The sequence below is a fragment of the Macrobrachium nipponense genome, chromosome 47 (assembly GCF_015104395.2).
Source record: "Macrobrachium nipponense isolate FS-2020 chromosome 47, ASM1510439v2, whole genome shotgun sequence".
Taxonomy (NCBI): domain Eukaryota; kingdom Metazoa; phylum Arthropoda; class Malacostraca; order Decapoda; family Palaemonidae; genus Macrobrachium; species Macrobrachium nipponense.
The window spans coordinates 34,904,683-34,921,461 of NC_087222.1; the positions used below are offsets into that span (position 1 = coordinate 34,904,683).

A 16,779-nucleotide genomic window follows, 5' to 3' on the forward strand; every position below is an offset into this window, starting at 1 on the left:
ATTCTCACTATGCAGACAATAATGTAGTAATCTAAGGGTCTTGTTGTACAAAAGTAATATAAAATAACGTCTGATTACATATTAATGATAAAAAGTTCTAGTATAACAAACTACAGGGCACAGATATTTTTGTATAGATTATATCACTAAGTTTAAAACCATCAGTCATTCATTAAAACCAATAACAATTCATCAAAACTTACGGTATCATCTCGATAGTAACGGAGGTTTATCTGCTTCTGCTGGGCCCTCATCCTGATCTCACTCGTGGCCAGGGTAGCATTCACCTTCAAAACAAGTCAGCAAAGAGTCAGCAAAATCGTACAACAAAGATCTTTGCATAGTGAATTTCCTTTTTGTACATAGTTCCTTTTTTGGCCTTAAAATACATTCTGCAATACAGATACTTGAATAACTTAAAATTTACCAGGCTAAACATGCTTCATAAACTTGGGATACTAGCAACAGTTTGAAAACCCAAGATGCAAAATCAGGATTGACAAGCATAGAGAAAATTAACGTCCAATCACCTGATTCCTCTTTACGGGACTTTAGACTCGAAAACTGGGTGCCTATGGTATAGTTGAGACAGCGTAATCTAAAGGGTCAATTTAGCCTCAAATTTAGGATCAGAGAATTAAAGGCTTACCTGAGGAACTGACTGTCCTGTCAATAATCTGAGATTATTTCACCCCAATCACTGCTAACTACAGTGGATCATATTCATGAAAAATCCCATATATTAAGATTATGACTGGCAGATTAACCCTGTATTCATAATCTACACTAATAAAAATGTTCTTTGATAGTAAGATACATACTTGTTAATGTTCACATGCCTATATCAATTTGCTTCCACAATTACTCGAAATAGAGTGCGACATGAAAAGGAAAACGATTCCAACATTTATTACATACATGAAAAAAAATCTTAATTAACTGCTTCCTCATTCTATGAGGATAAACCTTACCATTACCTACAAATAAGGTAAATGAAGAAGCTGGATTTCTTTCAATACCACCTGTTACTGAGATATCTCAGGCATAACCTAAACTATCTTTCTAATCCTAGTTTGTCAATTTTTACAGCTACCGGATTAAGTTGATAAGAATGCTAGCCATGGTAACGGTACCTTGATCATATCGTAGCAGGGAATAATGATCAGATGATGATGAAACCTCTTACATTATAATAACAAGAGAATTTATATGATCATAAGTGAAATTATGAGCTAAACTGACAGTCTACACATATGGTAATTTGTAATGAAATACTTCTAGGTAACAGATGAGATTATGAAGATGGAACACACATAGGTAATACTAACATTCATTACAAAGGCTTCCCCTTTCAGACACAAGTCTGAAGTGTATATTGCGACAGATACAATGAGGATTGTGACATACACAAGTAGTACTGTTATTAACGGAGACAAGACTGAACAAGAGCTCCCCTGCTCAGGTGGTGATGTGGGGGAATAAAAAAAATCAAGTCAAAGTTCACCAAATTAATATACCTTCAACGTGTCAAAGTAGCACTCATTGTCAATGGTATGGCCTGACCCCTGCAGCCCTCGGGCGAGGACAATAGTGGCATTGTGCACACGGTTGGCTATGTTCCTCAAGCCCTCGGGACCATGGTAAACTCCAAACATGGCCGACATGTTCGCCAGCAGGGCCTGAGCCGTGCAGATATTGCTGGTGGCCTTGTCTCGGCGAATGTGCTGTTCGCGAGTCTGCAGAGCCAACCGGAAACAGTCCTTTCCATTTGCATCCCTACAAGGCAAGCGAGGTCACGTACAAACGGGGTCAAAGGTCAAGATAAGAGCTGATAATACCAATTATGAGAATGTTTTTGAGAGAAGGACGGGCTATGCGCAAGTACTGTACGAGCAATTTCTAAATAAAGTCTATCAATACACGCAGTCCCCGGTTATCTGTGGGGGGTTCCGTTCGAACAACATGATGATAAGTTAAAGCCACCAATAACAGAAAACCGGCAATTTTCGGGACTTATTGGCACCGACAACTGGTTAATGGTTCTTCTGTTAATTATGTAGTAGCACCGATACTCTATTATCAGCACCAATAACCGGTAATCAGCACCAAAATTTGCAAATTTTCACCACTAAAACCATAACACCGGATAACCAGGGACTGCCTAATAAGAATTGAAATAATCATCATCTAAATGAAAGGCAATGCAAAATGCACTACTACTTAAGATTTGAAAAATCTACGAAAAGCACTGGACATGCATCTACAAAATACCACCACCAAGGTAAATGAATACATAGCAGATAAAGTTTATGCATACACAAATCCATGTAGAGTACATGTATACTTATACACATGCCAATACAAATTCAAAAAGAGAAACAAGCAACTGTGTATCACTACAAAATTGAAAAGGATAGACTATACTCTGTTTTTTTTCATCTGTCCATCCGCCTGTGCTGTTTGCGCATGGTAACACTGCGTTCAGGGCTTTAAATAATATCCTTTTTAGAATGTTAATGGTGTAATTCACATACAGTAAATTATTACCATGCGAAAACACCACAGGCGGATGGACAGATAAAAAAAACAGAGTATACGTAGTATATAATTATATGATAATCTAAAGTACTGTGCATTTCTCAATATCAACTAAATTCTATATATTTATCATCCATCTACTTTTCTACGACGCTGGACAGCTCCTCCGAAATACCTTGTCATTTATGTAGTATTTTCCTGATAAATTTGTAATAGTAGTGGTGTTTCTAAATTTTTAAACCTATCTTAAACTATTTTCATTTATATACAAATATTTATCTGATATTTTCATTTGTAATAGTTCAAATAATATTCAAATTATTCATATGTACGAAATACCTTACCATTTATAAATTAGCCATTTTCATTTCTAATATATGTAATTAAAATGACAATTTGTCGAAAATTGCATTTTTCCTAACTATACAAACCTGAGGTCCTTTAAACAATAGGAAGTAGCTAGCGGCAGCTGGAACGGTCGTAAGCTTCGAACAAGGGGAGAAACGGTAGTTAACTGCTTGTCGATCGTCGCGCGCGCGCGACTGGGAGGTAAACAAATCACTTTGCTTTTGGCCCATGCAAAATACGCAGAGTGAGGGGTGGCATGAGGAGGGACTTTATGTTAAAGGACCTCAGGTTTGTATAGTTAGGAAAAATGCAATTTTCGACAAATTGTCATTTGTTCCGATACGTAATACAAACCCTCGGTCCTTTAACAATAGGAAGACTCACTTCTTGGTGGGAGGAAATCTGAGTCTTTTTGATGAACAGACTGGTGTTCGTCCATACTGGAATGCCTCCCTGGTCGTAAGAGCGCCCCAGGGAGGGATCCAAGCCTCTGTCGATGATCGGGGTGTGCACCGCAGGATCAATGGTCAGACCTCTGGGCCGAGTACTAAGAGAGAGGCAAGCGTATCTCTTCGTACCAGCAAGCAAGAACTTGTTCCTGTTTGCAAGAGGCAACATAAAGTATGGGTTGTCTCAAGCTGGCATCCACTTCCTCCCCCTGTTGGAGGAAGTGGTGGATATACGCTCTATCCCTAGTGAAAGGGATAGGATGGGGGCTCTGTTGAGTAGCTCACCTGCATCTTGTCCTTATCCAGCAGGGTGACGACCGTGTCCCTCTAACCACAGGTAGAGAAGAAAAAGATGGGAAGAGGAGCCAGTCACACTCTCATTCACCATCCATTCTTACGGTCACACTAGGACTCGATGCTGTTCAGCCTGCGAGGGTCTGGGTTCGCTACACAACGTGTTGAGCAGCCACCCACGGGTCCCAAGGAAAAAGATCCAAGGACCGTGGGCAATATCCCGAAGGTAGAAGGAAGGGCATGTGGTCTGGTTGGACCAGACCCCTGCCTTCAGTACCTGCGGCAAGGAGAAGTTCTTGTGGACAAGGCAGCATCTCCTTCGCATCGAAGGCGGTGAAGTCCATTAGGGAGGGATTGTGAACGACTCGAACCAATCGTCAGGGACCGAAGGGTTCTGAGTCTTCGCTACGAAGTTCGGTACGAAATCGAGCGTCACGGATCCCATCCCCTGGGTGCCTGACTTCGCAGGAGAAGTCATGCAAATTTCTCAGAGGAAAAGAAGGAAATAGTCGCATGACCTATCCCTCTCTCTACTTCGGTGATGTCCAGTACCCATACTGGTCTGTCGTTAGCAACGAAGTCTCTCGCATCCTCCTATCCCCATGCAGCGAAGTTCTCGGTAGTGGGATAGGGACACCGACACTCCAGGTGGGTGTCAATGGTATGGGTACTGTGACAAGCTATTAAAACGAATGTAATGGTTGCTGTGTAACAACCGAACTAAGTCAACAGCGTAATTCGTAACTGACTCGGGCGCTCTGACAGCTGCCGACTGACTGCGTTCGGTAGGAGGCAAGTTGTCAAAGCATCGAGTAAGTCACGTGACCTTCGCCTTTAAAGGGTTTATGCCGAGAGACCAAACAAATGATGTATTGTTTGTCACCAATGCCGGACAGCGAGGTGATGATTCTCTTAAGGCATGTACCCAACAGGCGAAAGTCAATTGCCTTCTAGAGACCGAGGTCCCTGAAGGTAAAACATCTCATGTTTGTTGAATCTCAGCTAAGGAGAAAAAAACAACACTATGTACCGTTGAAGACGAAGGTAGATATTGAATGCAACCTACGTCTTCGCATATGAATCGAGAGAAGGATCTCAAGATTATAACCTGTGCTTACAAATGACTGAAAACGCTACCCGCTATTTCATTGCTGTCCGGTGAGAAGTCGTAGTTGCAATGAAAGCGGGGCGTTCTTCGGTAATGAAAACACAGGTGAAAGCCGCCTGAAGAACTGCTTCTCATGGGCTGAACATTTGGAGGTAGAGCTGTCAGGTCGGAGAGTAGGCGATGTCTTCTGACACATCTTGTAATTCGGGTTGAACAATGAACAATTGTACACCTACGAATACGAGATATTTTGAAGACAAACTCAGATGTCTGCAAAATCATTCGCATTATCGCAGTCGATGCAGCGGGAGACTTGTACAGACTTCTTACCGTGCGGTAAACAGAAAGATGAAAGAGTCCAAGAGATATCTCTGTTGAAAATTCTCGCAATGTCGAAGGCGATGGAATCCAGCGTCACCGCAGTAGATGGTCCTTCATTATTGCGAGAATCCCGTTAATCAGAGACCTAAGTCCATGATTGTTAGGCAGAGATACGGTTCGGTAGTCAATCAAGCAGGGGAGAGAGAGACATACATGACCGTGAATCTCGGAGGCCCAGCTGATACTGAGCTGCTATGAGGCAGTTCAATACGCAGTGGTTGAGCCTGCTGACTCGTCATCCTGAGTTGCCAGGTAATCCAATTATTCCACGAAGGAATGCGTTCGGCTAGAACTACCGAGCATAAAAGTTATGCTCGGGCAATTATATTTAGGCGAAACGAATTTCGATAAATATAAAAGTTGAAATGGTGTTGTCGTGACAAAAAACCATAAGTATATAAAATTGAAACTGAAACTCCTGGGAGGTTGCAGGCAACCCCCCGAGTTGCAGTTCAATTAGAATACTTCTCGTCTAAGTCGCAATCCGTAGAATAACTAGGATATGCGCCTACCCCTCGGACAAGTCAAACTGCTTAGCAGAATCAGGTCGCGAGGCTTAATATACGTAGTAGTATTTGTAGGATTCTGAACAAACGATCTCCATCCTAAAATTCTTTCCTTCAAGAAAACAAAAAAAAAATAAGGATTGGAGATCGACCACCTTCGTTCTCTATCAAAGAGAGTGAAGGAGAAGTCTTCCTCGAAGGAAAGCTTCAATGGTGAACAGAATACTAAGACGATAGTTCAAGCCAAAACTGGATATTCCCGTCCGATACTCCTCTATTCCAGGTTGGTCGCCTCTGTGAGATAGTTTCTTTTCAGCAGCAGTCTTCTTCACAATGCTAGAAATTCCAGGAATTCGAGCATAGGCGAGGTTCCCCGATTATCGTGTAAACATATCGGGGATTCTCGTCTCGCTCACTTTGGACCGTGGTCTCGCGTAAGTGTTTGAAGATCGTAAAAAAAACTCGAAACACTCTGAATGCGCTAGAAATTCCGTAGAATTCTAAGCAGTCTGCGAAACACCCCCACCGAATTCGTCAAACGATATCGGCTGGTGGTCCTCTCGATTCCCGTAGAAATCGAGAATGGAGCAGGATCCTCCTCAACGACCGGGGCTTACGTCAGGTAGGACCCGAAGGTCCCCCCGGTAGCGCAGTCCCGAACGTGGGATCCTACAAAGAAATCTCTGTAGGATCCTTCCCCTTTCCCTCGTAGCCGTAAGGAGAGAGGGAATGGGGAAGGCATTGGATACTCGCTCGCCTTCCCAGTGGAACTAGCAGTTGGAGAAGAGTAGGAGCAGCCATCGCCTTGCGGCGATGGCCTCTCAGAGTCTGGGAAAACGTATCGTCAGGAGAAAACGTTTTCCCGCGGAGGGTTACGAACTCTCACTGTAGGTAAGGGTCTGCCGCCACTGTGAAACGTCGTCTGGGTGGGGCTGATCGACACCTGACAGGAGAGAGCCGATACGTCCTCCGACTCATTCCAGTCCTCGTCGAGGTCGAAACCTCTCAGGAGGGACGAAGGAGTATTAAATACGGTGTCCGAAGACACGTAGAAAAGGCCGCTGTCGCAGTAGAGGAGGTGGAAGTAGCTTGATCGACCGGCCAGAACTTGATGAGAGACTCTTGTCGGAGACGAGACAGGTTCGAGGACAGAATCGGCAAGCTCCGATCGCGGCAGACCCACCGTCGGTTTGGGTTCCCTCTCGGGCCCAAAACGACTCGAGCAGAGACTTGGGCTCTGCTGGTGGGAGCGGCCAATCCTTCCGCAGGGTCATTATGCTGACGAATCAGCTTAATGACTTCTGCAAATTCCTCTGTATCTCGGGAGTAACCGCGTCTTGCGGAGTAGGACCGTCCAGTCCCTCCAACAAGAACAGATCCCTAGATACTCCTCCTTCAGAAGGAGGAAGAGCGGCAGACCCCTGACGGTCGCCTCCAGCTAATTGCGCGTAGTGGTCCTGGTCGGTCCTAGAACCGTGCCTGGTCGATACGGGCGTCATAGCGGGGGTCGCGAGCGGCGCACCTTTCGCGATCACTATAGGTACCTCGCTCCTCCCGGCGTAGCCCGAGGAGGTTGAAGGTACAGGAGAGGCAGACCTGACGCTCCCCCTAGCTCGCTGGCAGGACCAGCGTGCTTGGAGGGCTGCTGCTGATCGTCAACCCGCGGTGGCGATCGAGCAGCATGCCTAGCCTTGCCGCTCGCCTGAGGCGAGAGGCTTGGCTGAGAACGTCGACGCTGATCTCTAGCGTCAGGCGAGCTGTTGCTGGTTACCGTCTCCCGCCCGGTCCCGATGGGAGCGGCGTCAGGTGACCTGCTAGGCTCGCTGTCACGGTGAGACCGGGCGAGCGTCCTCTCGGCGCGTCGAGCCGCTGTACCAGCCATGGCTGGTTACCGACGGCCCAGCGGGGACCCCTTCCTCGCCTCAACCCGTTATGGGAGAGGCAGACCTGACGCTCCCCCCTCGCTCGCTGGCAGGACCAGCGTGCGTGGAGGGCTGCTGCTGATCGTCAACCCGCGGTGACGGTCGAGCAGCAGGCCTAGCCTTACCGCTCGCCTGGGGCGATTGGCTCGGCTGAGAACGTCGAGACCGATCTCTAGAGGTCAGGCGAGCTGCCAGCTGGTCACCGTCTCCGCCCGGTCCCATCGGGAGCGGCGGGACGGGTGACCTGCTAGGCTCTGTGTCGCGTCGAGACCGGCCAGCGTCCTCTCGGTCGCGTCGAGTCGCTGGTACAGCCGTGGCTGGTACCGGGGCCGGCCGCGGGGACTCCTTCCTCGCCTCAACCCGTGGCTGATCAGCGACCGTCACGTTAGCCCCGAGCAGCCAGTTGATCGCTGCGAGAGCGTCCACTGGCCTGGCGAGAGTCGTGTGCACGACTCTCGCCAGTCTTCTGCTCCGCGCCGCTGTCTTGACGGCGAGCTGAGCTCGGGCGTCAAAACTTTGGCTGGACGGTCTTCTTGGAAGAGCGTCCACTCGGTGCTTCTCGCGAACGAGAAGCGGCCGAGACGGAACCTGGTTTAGCGGCAGACCCGCTAGCACCAGGTGAGGACGCACCAGCCGAGGCTGGTGCCCTCTGGTCCCCGTCGATTCTTCTTTGCAGAAGAAGCGACGGGCCCCGTTCCCAGAAGGAACAGGAGGACCAGCAGAAGAGCTCCCAGCTCGCCTGAGCGAGCCGGGCCCTTAGAAGATCCCGAAGGAGTCTTCTTAGGGGGAAGGAGGCAACCTTCTTCTTCTTCGGCTGTTTGGCCTTAGAAGTCGAAGGGAAGGAGAGGCAGCGGACGACGAAGAAGACGACGAAGACGACGACGACCACCTTCTTCTCTTCCTCTTCTTCTTCGCCAGGCTCCGCAGGACAGACGTCAGGTCTTCCATCCAGGAGGGAGCCGGGGCAGTTGCCAGAAGCAACAGGGCCCGACTGCACCTGTCCGGAAAGACCTGAGACTGTGCAGCATCACCAACAGCAGGAACAACAGGAACAGGTCCAGGAACAGCAGGAACATCTGAAAGTGAATGAGCAGCAGGCACCTGATCTGAAAGGGAATGAGCGGCTGGGACCGCAACAGGTACGGCAGGCACGGCAGGTACCACAGGAGAGACAGGCGTCCTGTCGGCAGCTACCGTCATCCTCGGCACTGGCGGCAGGTCCAGGGGGGTACTCTTTGGGCAGCGGCAGTCCGGGGTTGGCAATACAAAGAACCCAGGTGGCGGTGGCACCGTCCTGATTGGCACGGCAGGAATTGGTTCTGGATTGCAGCCGTGGGTGTTACCGACATGACATGTGGTGTGTACACCAGGTGCGGTGACATCTCATATGCTGGTGTCGAGATTGTGGTTGTGTAGTGGTTACGTATCATGAGTGACCACTGCCGACCCGCAAACGCGTGAATCAACCCCTGCAGTCCCAGCGACTGCCACACCTGTCCCAGGGTCGTCCTCGCTGATGGCAAACCTGCGGAAGCCAACAGTCGGGTTAATTAGAGGGGTTTCCTCGCGCCTGGGGGGAGAGACCCCACCAGAGCGGACGGAAGACCCCGAGTACAAACTGGACGTCCGTTACCAAAGGAGTCACTGGACTTCGATGACTTCTTGTGTCCTCGTTACAGCACCCACTGCGCCTCTGACGAATGCATACACGTTACACAGGGCTCGTTGCGGGAGCACTCTCGCCCACCCCCGACAACGAGTACAAAACCTCGTGAGGATCTACATCTACATCCAAGGTCGTCTCCCACGGATGTAGCACCTGCGGTAACATAGATAGATTAGTAAGAGGGGTTCCAACACGCAACGGGGGAAGACATGCCCCACCCCGAACGCAAGGAAGACCCCAAATATAAAATACAATGAAGAAGCTGAGCGGGGGGCAGGAAGGAAGACGAAGAATCGGCTACCAACTTCTGTCAGACCTTCGCCTTCCCCACCCCGCACAGCGAGTGAAAAGTAATATGAAAATGAAACAGAATACTGCCCTTGCGATTCACTTCATAGAAACTTAAAGGAGAAAGATCAATTCCCGGGTAAGAACGGAAACTTGATCCAATCATATGATGCTATCATAAAATATATATGAAAATGAAACAGAATACTGCACTTGCGATTTCATTTCACATCAAAAAATCGTAAGGATTCAATTCCCGGGTAAGAACGAAATTGATCCAGATTAAATTCATGCAATCAATAAATGAAAATGAAAAGAATATGCAATTGCGAATCCACTTTCATTGCATTCTATTATACAAATTAAAAATTAAAAGTTCGTGCCGAGCGCAATCACACTCTCGGTAACGAAACGCACAGGGCAAAAATATAATGAAAAAAAGTACTACATTTTTCAATTACACCCTTTCGCCCAAATACATGACTCGGCGCGAGCGCGCCCGCCTCGGCACCGAGACATAATTCAAGGGTTCATAATTAAGTAATGAAAATGAAAACAGTTGTACTTACAGTTTCATTTTCAAGTCAAACAAACCATTAGTAGAAAACACAATATAAACAAAGCATACGACGATGAAGCGGGCAGAGAGCGATGACGAACACGTCCTTCACACCCGCGGCCGAAAGCAAAGTGGTTTGTTTACCTCCCAGTCGCGCGGCGCGCGACGATCGGACAAGCAGTTAACTACCGTTCTCCCCTTGTTCGAAGCTTACGACCGTTCCAGCTGCCGCTAGCTACTTCCTATTGTTAAAGGGACCGAGGGTTGTATTACGTATCGGAACAAATACTAACAAGAAAGTTATGACCACCATTTATAAATTATCTCTCTAATGCATTTGTATATCAGTTTGCATTTCTTAAGTTATTCTTATTTGCATATACAGTATAAGTTAATCTATCAGCCATTTTTATTTGTATCAAATCAAATAATAACGATAAAGTTACGACCTACGTACATATATTTCAATATGGCCGACAAAAACAGATTTTACAAAGTCGTACTGTGCGACTTCAACTCACCTAGTCACACCAATCATACGCCCAGGCATTAGCCTAACCAAGTTGTTCTTGCAAGCAAAGAAGCCAGCATGGGGACCACCGTATCCCAGGGGAATTCCAAGCCTCTGCGAAGTTCCAACGGCTATGTCCACGCCCAGCTCTCCGGGCGGCTTGAGGAGAGTGAGGGATAAGAGATCTGTGGCACATATTACCATTGTCTGAAAAAGAATGTGAGAGAGAGCGAGATACAGGAATTAGGGGCTTTTGTGACAAGTAATGGGAACACTAGTATGTATACTTATTTTTAAGCATGATATCGAATATGATTAACATAAAACTAACACAGTACTCCTGAAAGTTCTGGCCCAAAACTACACAGGCTTCATCTATTCAACAAGAAATCATAAAAGTATTTTACAAACTCAAGGGAAACATGCCAATTTGTCGAAAATTGCATTTTTCCTAACTATACAAACCTGAGGTCCTTTAACAATAGGAAGTAGCTAAGCGGCAGCTGGAACGGTCGTAAGCTTCGAACAAGGGGAGAACGGTAGTTAACTGCTTGTCCGATCGTCGACTGGGAGGTAAAACAAATCACTTTTGCTTTGGCCCATGCAAAATACGCAGAGTGAGGGGTGGCATGAGGAGGGACTTTATGTTAAAGGACCTCAGGTTTGTATAGTTAGGAAAAATGCAATTTTCGACAAATTGTCATTTGTTCCGATACGTAATACAAACCCTCGGTCCTTTAACAATAGGAAGACTGATTCTTGGTGGGAGGAATCTGAGTCTTTTTGATGAACAGACTGGTGTTCGTCCATCCCTGGAATGCCTCCCTGGTCGTAAGAGCGAGGGAGGGATCCAAGCCTCTGTCCGATTGATCGGGGTGTGCACCGCAGGATCAATGGTCAGACCTCTGGGCCGAGTACTAAGAGAGAGGCAAGCGTATCTCTTCGTACCAGCATTGTAAGAACTTTTTCCTTTACATGAGCAATTGTAAAGTAATGGGTTTGTCTCATGTTGGCATCCACTTCTCCCCCTTGTTGGAGAAGTGGTGGATATTTACTCCTATCTCTAGTTAAAGAGATAGGATGGAGCTCTGTTGAATAGCTACCTGCATACTGACTTCCTTTCCAGCAAGGTAACGACCGTATCCCTCTGCCCACCCAGGTAGAGTAGAAAAAGATGGTGAAGAGAAGCCAGTCACTCTCTCATTCACACATGCATCTCCCAGTCATACCAGGAATCGATGCTGTTCTGCTGCTCGGGTGCTGGGTAAGCTTACACAACGTGTTGAGCAGCCGAACCACAGGTCCCAAGGAAAAAAGTATCCAAGGACTTGTGGGCAATATCCCGAAGGTAGAAGGACGTGAAGGTGGTCTGGTTGGCCCAGACACCTGCCTTCAGACCTGCGCCACGGAGAAGTTCTTACGGAACGCTAAGGAGGGTCCGATACCTCTGACTTCGTGGGCTCTCGGTCGGAGCGTACGGATGTCGTCGCTACCATCAGCTTCGTACGCTCTCCTGATCACCTCACGTAGCCAGAAAGAAAGCGTGTTCTTGGAGACTTCTTCTTGGTAACCCCAGTGCTAACGAAGAGGCGTCGACACTCAGGCCTGAGATGTCGAGTTCTCTTCAGATAGCGCCGTAGCGCCCTCACAGGACAAAGCAGCATCTCATCCGCATCATTATCGGTGAAGTCCAGGAGGGAGGGGATCGTGAAAGACTCGAACCTGTCGTCAGGGATCGACGGATTCTGAGTCTTAGCTACGAAGTTCGGGACGAAATCGAGCGTCACAGATCCCCAGCCTCTGGTATGTTTAACATCATAAGAAAGGCCATGTAGTTCCCCTACTCTCTTCGCCGATGCCAGGGCCAGCAAGAAGAGGGTCTTGAGGGTCAGATCCCTGTCTGACGACTCTCGGAGTGGCTCGAAGGGTCTTCGAGTCAAACTCCTAAGTACGAGAGTCACATCCCACGCAGGGGGCCTGAGTTCCCTGGGTGGGCAAGACCTTTCGAAGCTCCTCATTAGCAAGGATATCTCGAACGAATTCGAGATGTCCAGTCCCCTCAGTTTTAGGACGAGCGCCAGTGCTGCTCTGTATCCTTTAACTGTGGGTACTGAGAGGAGCTTCTCTCGGCGAAGAAACACGAGGAAATCCGCTACCTGCTGAAGAGTGGCTCTGAGAGGAGACAGACCCCCCCGTCTACGACACCAACCACAGAAGACGGCCCACTTCCCCTGGTACACAGCTGCAGAGGACTGTCTGACGTGTCCAGCCATCTCTGTTGCTGCGCTACGAGAAAAGCCTCTCGTTCGCAAGAGATGGTGGATAACAGCCAGCCGTGAAGTTGAAGGGACTGGACTGCTGGTGGCGGTACCGTTCTACGTGTGGCTGGGCTAGAAGGTTGTGCCAGGTGGGTAGTTCTCTCGGTGCGTCCGCAAGAAGAGCCAGCAGGTCCGGATACCAAACGGCTTGAGGTCGTTTGGGAGCCACCAGGATCATTCTGAGATTGGGAGTGACCAGCGCTCGACTGATCACTTTCCGAATCAGACAGAAGAGGAAAGGCGTAAGTGAAGAGGTTGTCCCAGGGGTGTGGAGAGTCCTCTGCAGCTGGCCCATGGGTCCGGCACAGCTGAGAAGAAAACCTGAAGTTTCCTGTTGTGCGGGTGGCGAACAGGTCTACGACCGGTCGCCCCCACAGGTTTGAAGAGCCTTCCGCCACATCGGTGGTGTAGGGACCATTCGGTCCTTATCACCTGATCCCGACGGCTGAGCTTGTCTGCTACTACATTTCTTTTGCCTGGAATGTAGCGTGCTGACAGCTCTATCGAGTGAGCCGTGGCCCACTCGTGCACCTGCACTGTCAACTGATGGAGCGGAGAAGAGACACTAGCCCCCCCTGCTTGTTGACATATGCCACTACTGTGGTGTTGTCGCACATCAACACCACTGAGTGTCCCACAAGCGGTCCCGAAACTCTTGGAGAGCGTTGAACGCTGCCTTGAGTTCCAGGACATTGATGTGAAGGTGCTTTTCGTGATGGTCCCACACACCTGCAGTCAGCAACTCCTCCAGGTGGTGCGCCCCATCCCTCGGTCGATGCGTCTGAGAACAGAAGCATCTCCGGGGGGGGAGTGCGTATAGGCACTCCTCTTAAGAGGTTCTTGTCGTCGAGCCACCAGGCTAGGTCCTGCCTCACCTTGTCCGTGATAGCCACGGAGGGAAAGTAAGGAGGATCCCTGGCCCTGAGACCAACTCTCCCTTAGCCTCCACTGGAGAGACCGCAGGTGAAGACGCCCGTGAGGGCTAACTTCTCGAGTGACGACAGATGGCCGATCACGACTTGCCATTGCTGTGCTGCTGTCCGCCGCGACAGGAACGGCGGCTGCCTCCCTGAATTTGCTGATACGCAAGTCTGCGGGAAAGACTTGCCCTGCTACCGTATCTATCAGCATACCCAGGTACTTCATCATCTGCTTGGGTTCGAGATCGGACTCTCGTAGTTTTTTATCACGATCCCCAGATCGCGACAAAACTTGAGGAGTCGATCTCTGTCCTGTAGCAACTGCGAGCGGGAGCTCGCCAGGACCAGCCAATCGTCGAGATACCTCAGAAGACGTATCCCGTTCGAATGGGCCCAAGCCGACACCCCGAGTGAACACTCGCGTGAACACCTGTGGGGCGGTTGAGAGAGCCGAAACAAAGTGCCCTGAATTGGTACACCGTCCCGTCGAAGATGAAGCGGAGGTACTTTTCTGGAGGACCTGATGGATGGGTATTTGAAAATACGCGTCCTTCAGGTCCACCGAAAGCTGAAAATCGTTCCCCCTGATCGAGTCGAGCACTGAGCGTGCCGACTCAATCGTGAACCGCGTCGTGCGAACGAAGCGGTTCAGGGGAAGAGGTCTATCACCGGGCGCCAGCCCCCCGATGCCTTCTCCACCAATAGGAGAGGCGGCTGTAAAAGCCCGGTGACTGGTCCTCCACGATTTCTACAGCTCGTTTCGCCAGCATGGTCTCGATCTCCTGTCGAAGAGCGTTGTCCTTTTGTTGATGGCCACCCCTGGACATTAGGTCTGTAGATGGAACCGGTTTGGAGATGAGGGGGGGCCGAGACTCGAAGGGTAGTATATATCCCTCCCGAAGGACATCTACTATCCAGTCTCGGCGCCGTAGCGCTGCCAAGTCGCCCAATGGCTCGCCAGGCACCCCCCCCACTTCCGGCAGCAGGTGAGGTGGGAACGCCGGTCCCTAGCGTTTCCCTCCTCGTTTCGACTTCTTTCCAGCACCTCCTCGGGAAAGGAGGGCTGGGAGGAGGGCTGATTTCGGCCCTCCTCTAGCAGAAGTTGAAACAGCTGGAGTCTTCGCACGGGGTTTGGACGGTGCAAACGTCTTCGCCGCCGTGGAAGCGCTAGCCAAGCTCTTTGGTTTGGCCGCAGTTACTCGAGGTTGCCCAGAAACCTTCGAGACTGCCTGGTGGACTAAGCGGTCACTCTCGTCAGTGCGGCCGCCGTCCACCGCAGCGTCCACCATCTCTCCAGGAAAGAGAGCTGGGGAAACTCCCTAAGAGGTCCATTTCGTAGCCCGAGTGCCGCTTCTACGCCCGGCCCCTTTGGTCACTCGGGTAAGGACTGCGTCCTACGTCGAAGAACCAAGTTGGCCCACAGGTTAGCAGTCTGATGGCGAGGTAAGAGATTGCTCTTCCTCCAGACTGGCACAGTCTCCTGAAAGAAGCGTCGTCTTCGAGAGCAGAACTCCAGAGCCGGCCGCTACTTTGGATATTGTAGGGACCACAAATCCAACCAGGAAACTGCCTGGAATGCTGCCATAGCGGTAGATTCCAGGGCAAGTGCCTCCTGCTGCGAGAACCATAAGTTCTCCGACAGGAGCTGCTGCAGGGACACACCTGGAGTCAGCCTCGCTAACTCCGGGTTAACCTGTTTCGGCAATATCGGGTCTTCAGATGGCACGTAAAATCGCCTCTGCCGCTGTAGAGGAGGAGGAAGCAGCTTAGAGGACCGTCCGGATTTTAGCGAGTCCTCCCGTCCGGAGACGAGATTCTCCACCTGATCCAGGACCGAGTCCGCAAGCTCCGATCGTGGCAACCCCATCATCATTTTGGGTTCCCTCTTGGGACCCCACCCCAAATGACTCGAGCCGGGAACGTGGGCTATGCTGGTGGTAGCGGCGATCCTTCCGCAAGGTCATTATGTAGACGCATCAACTTAATGACCTCTGCGAAGTTCCTCTGTATCTCAGGCGTCACAGCGTCTTGTGGAGTAGGACCGTCCAGTGCCCTCCAACAAGAGCATATCAACCCTCGATACTCCTCCTTCAGAAGGAGGAACAGCGACAGACCCCTGACGGTCGCCTCCAACTACTTGCGCGTACGTTCTGGTCGGTCCTAAGACCGTGCCTGAGTCCGCACGGCGTCATAGCTGGGTCACGAGCGGCGCACTCTCCGTCGATCGCTCCTTGGTACCTCGCTCTCCCGGTATAGCCCGAGGAGGTTGAAGGTACAGGAGAGGCAGACCTGACTCTCCCCCTCGCTCGCTGGCCGGACCCAGCGTGCGTGGAGGGCTGCTGCTGATCGTCAACCCGCGGTGACGGTCGAGCAGCAAGCCTAGCCTTGCCGCTCGCCTGGGGCGATTGGCTCGGCTGAGAACGTCGAGACCGATCTCTAGCGTCAGGCGAGCTGCCGCTGGTCACCGTCTCCGCCCGGTCCCATCGGGAGCGGCGGACGGGTGACCTGCTAGGCTCCCTTTCGCGTCGAGACCGGCCAGCGTCCTCTCGGCGCGTCAAACCGCTGGTACCAGCCGTGGCTGGTACCCGCGGCCGTGGGGACTCCTTCCTTGCCTCAACCCGTGGCCGGTCAGCGACCGTCACGTCAGCCCGAGCAGCCAGTTGATCGCTGCGAGAGCGTCCACTGGCCTGGCGAGAGTCGCGTGCACGACTCTCGCCAGTCTTCTGCTTCCGCGCCGCTGTCTTGACGGCGAGCAAGCTCGGGCGTCAAAACTTTGGCTGGACGGTCCTCTTTGGAAGAGCGTCCACTCGGTGCTTCTCGCGAAACGAGAAGCGGCCGAGACGGAACTGGTTTAGCGGCAGAACCGCTAGCACCAGGTGAGGACGCACCAGCCGAGGTGGTGCACTCTGGTCCCCGTCGACTTCTTCTTTGCAGAAGAAGCGACGGGCCCCGTTCCCGAAGGAACAGGAGG

The 16,779-nt window shown here is 50.4% G+C and overlaps 1 protein-coding gene across 2 annotated transcripts in view; it reads right to left on the bottom strand.

Moving 5' to 3' along the window:
* LOC135204883 (glycine dehydrogenase (decarboxylating), mitochondrial-like) overlaps positions 1 to 16,779 on the bottom strand; it is a 41,621-nt gene that overhangs the window by 16,341 nt on the left and 8,501 nt on the right. For both annotated transcript variants that reach the window (XM_064235117.1, XM_064235116.1), the window contains 3 exons: positions 10,581 to 10,777; positions 1,518 to 1,776; positions 204 to 287 (listed from right to left, as the gene is read on the bottom strand). In XM_064235117.1, the coding sequence (XP_064091187.1) occupies positions 204 to 287; positions 1,518 to 1,776; positions 10,581 to 10,777 (540 nt within the window). The remainder of the gene's footprint in view (positions 1 to 203; positions 288 to 1,517; positions 1,777 to 10,580; positions 10,778 to 16,779) is intronic.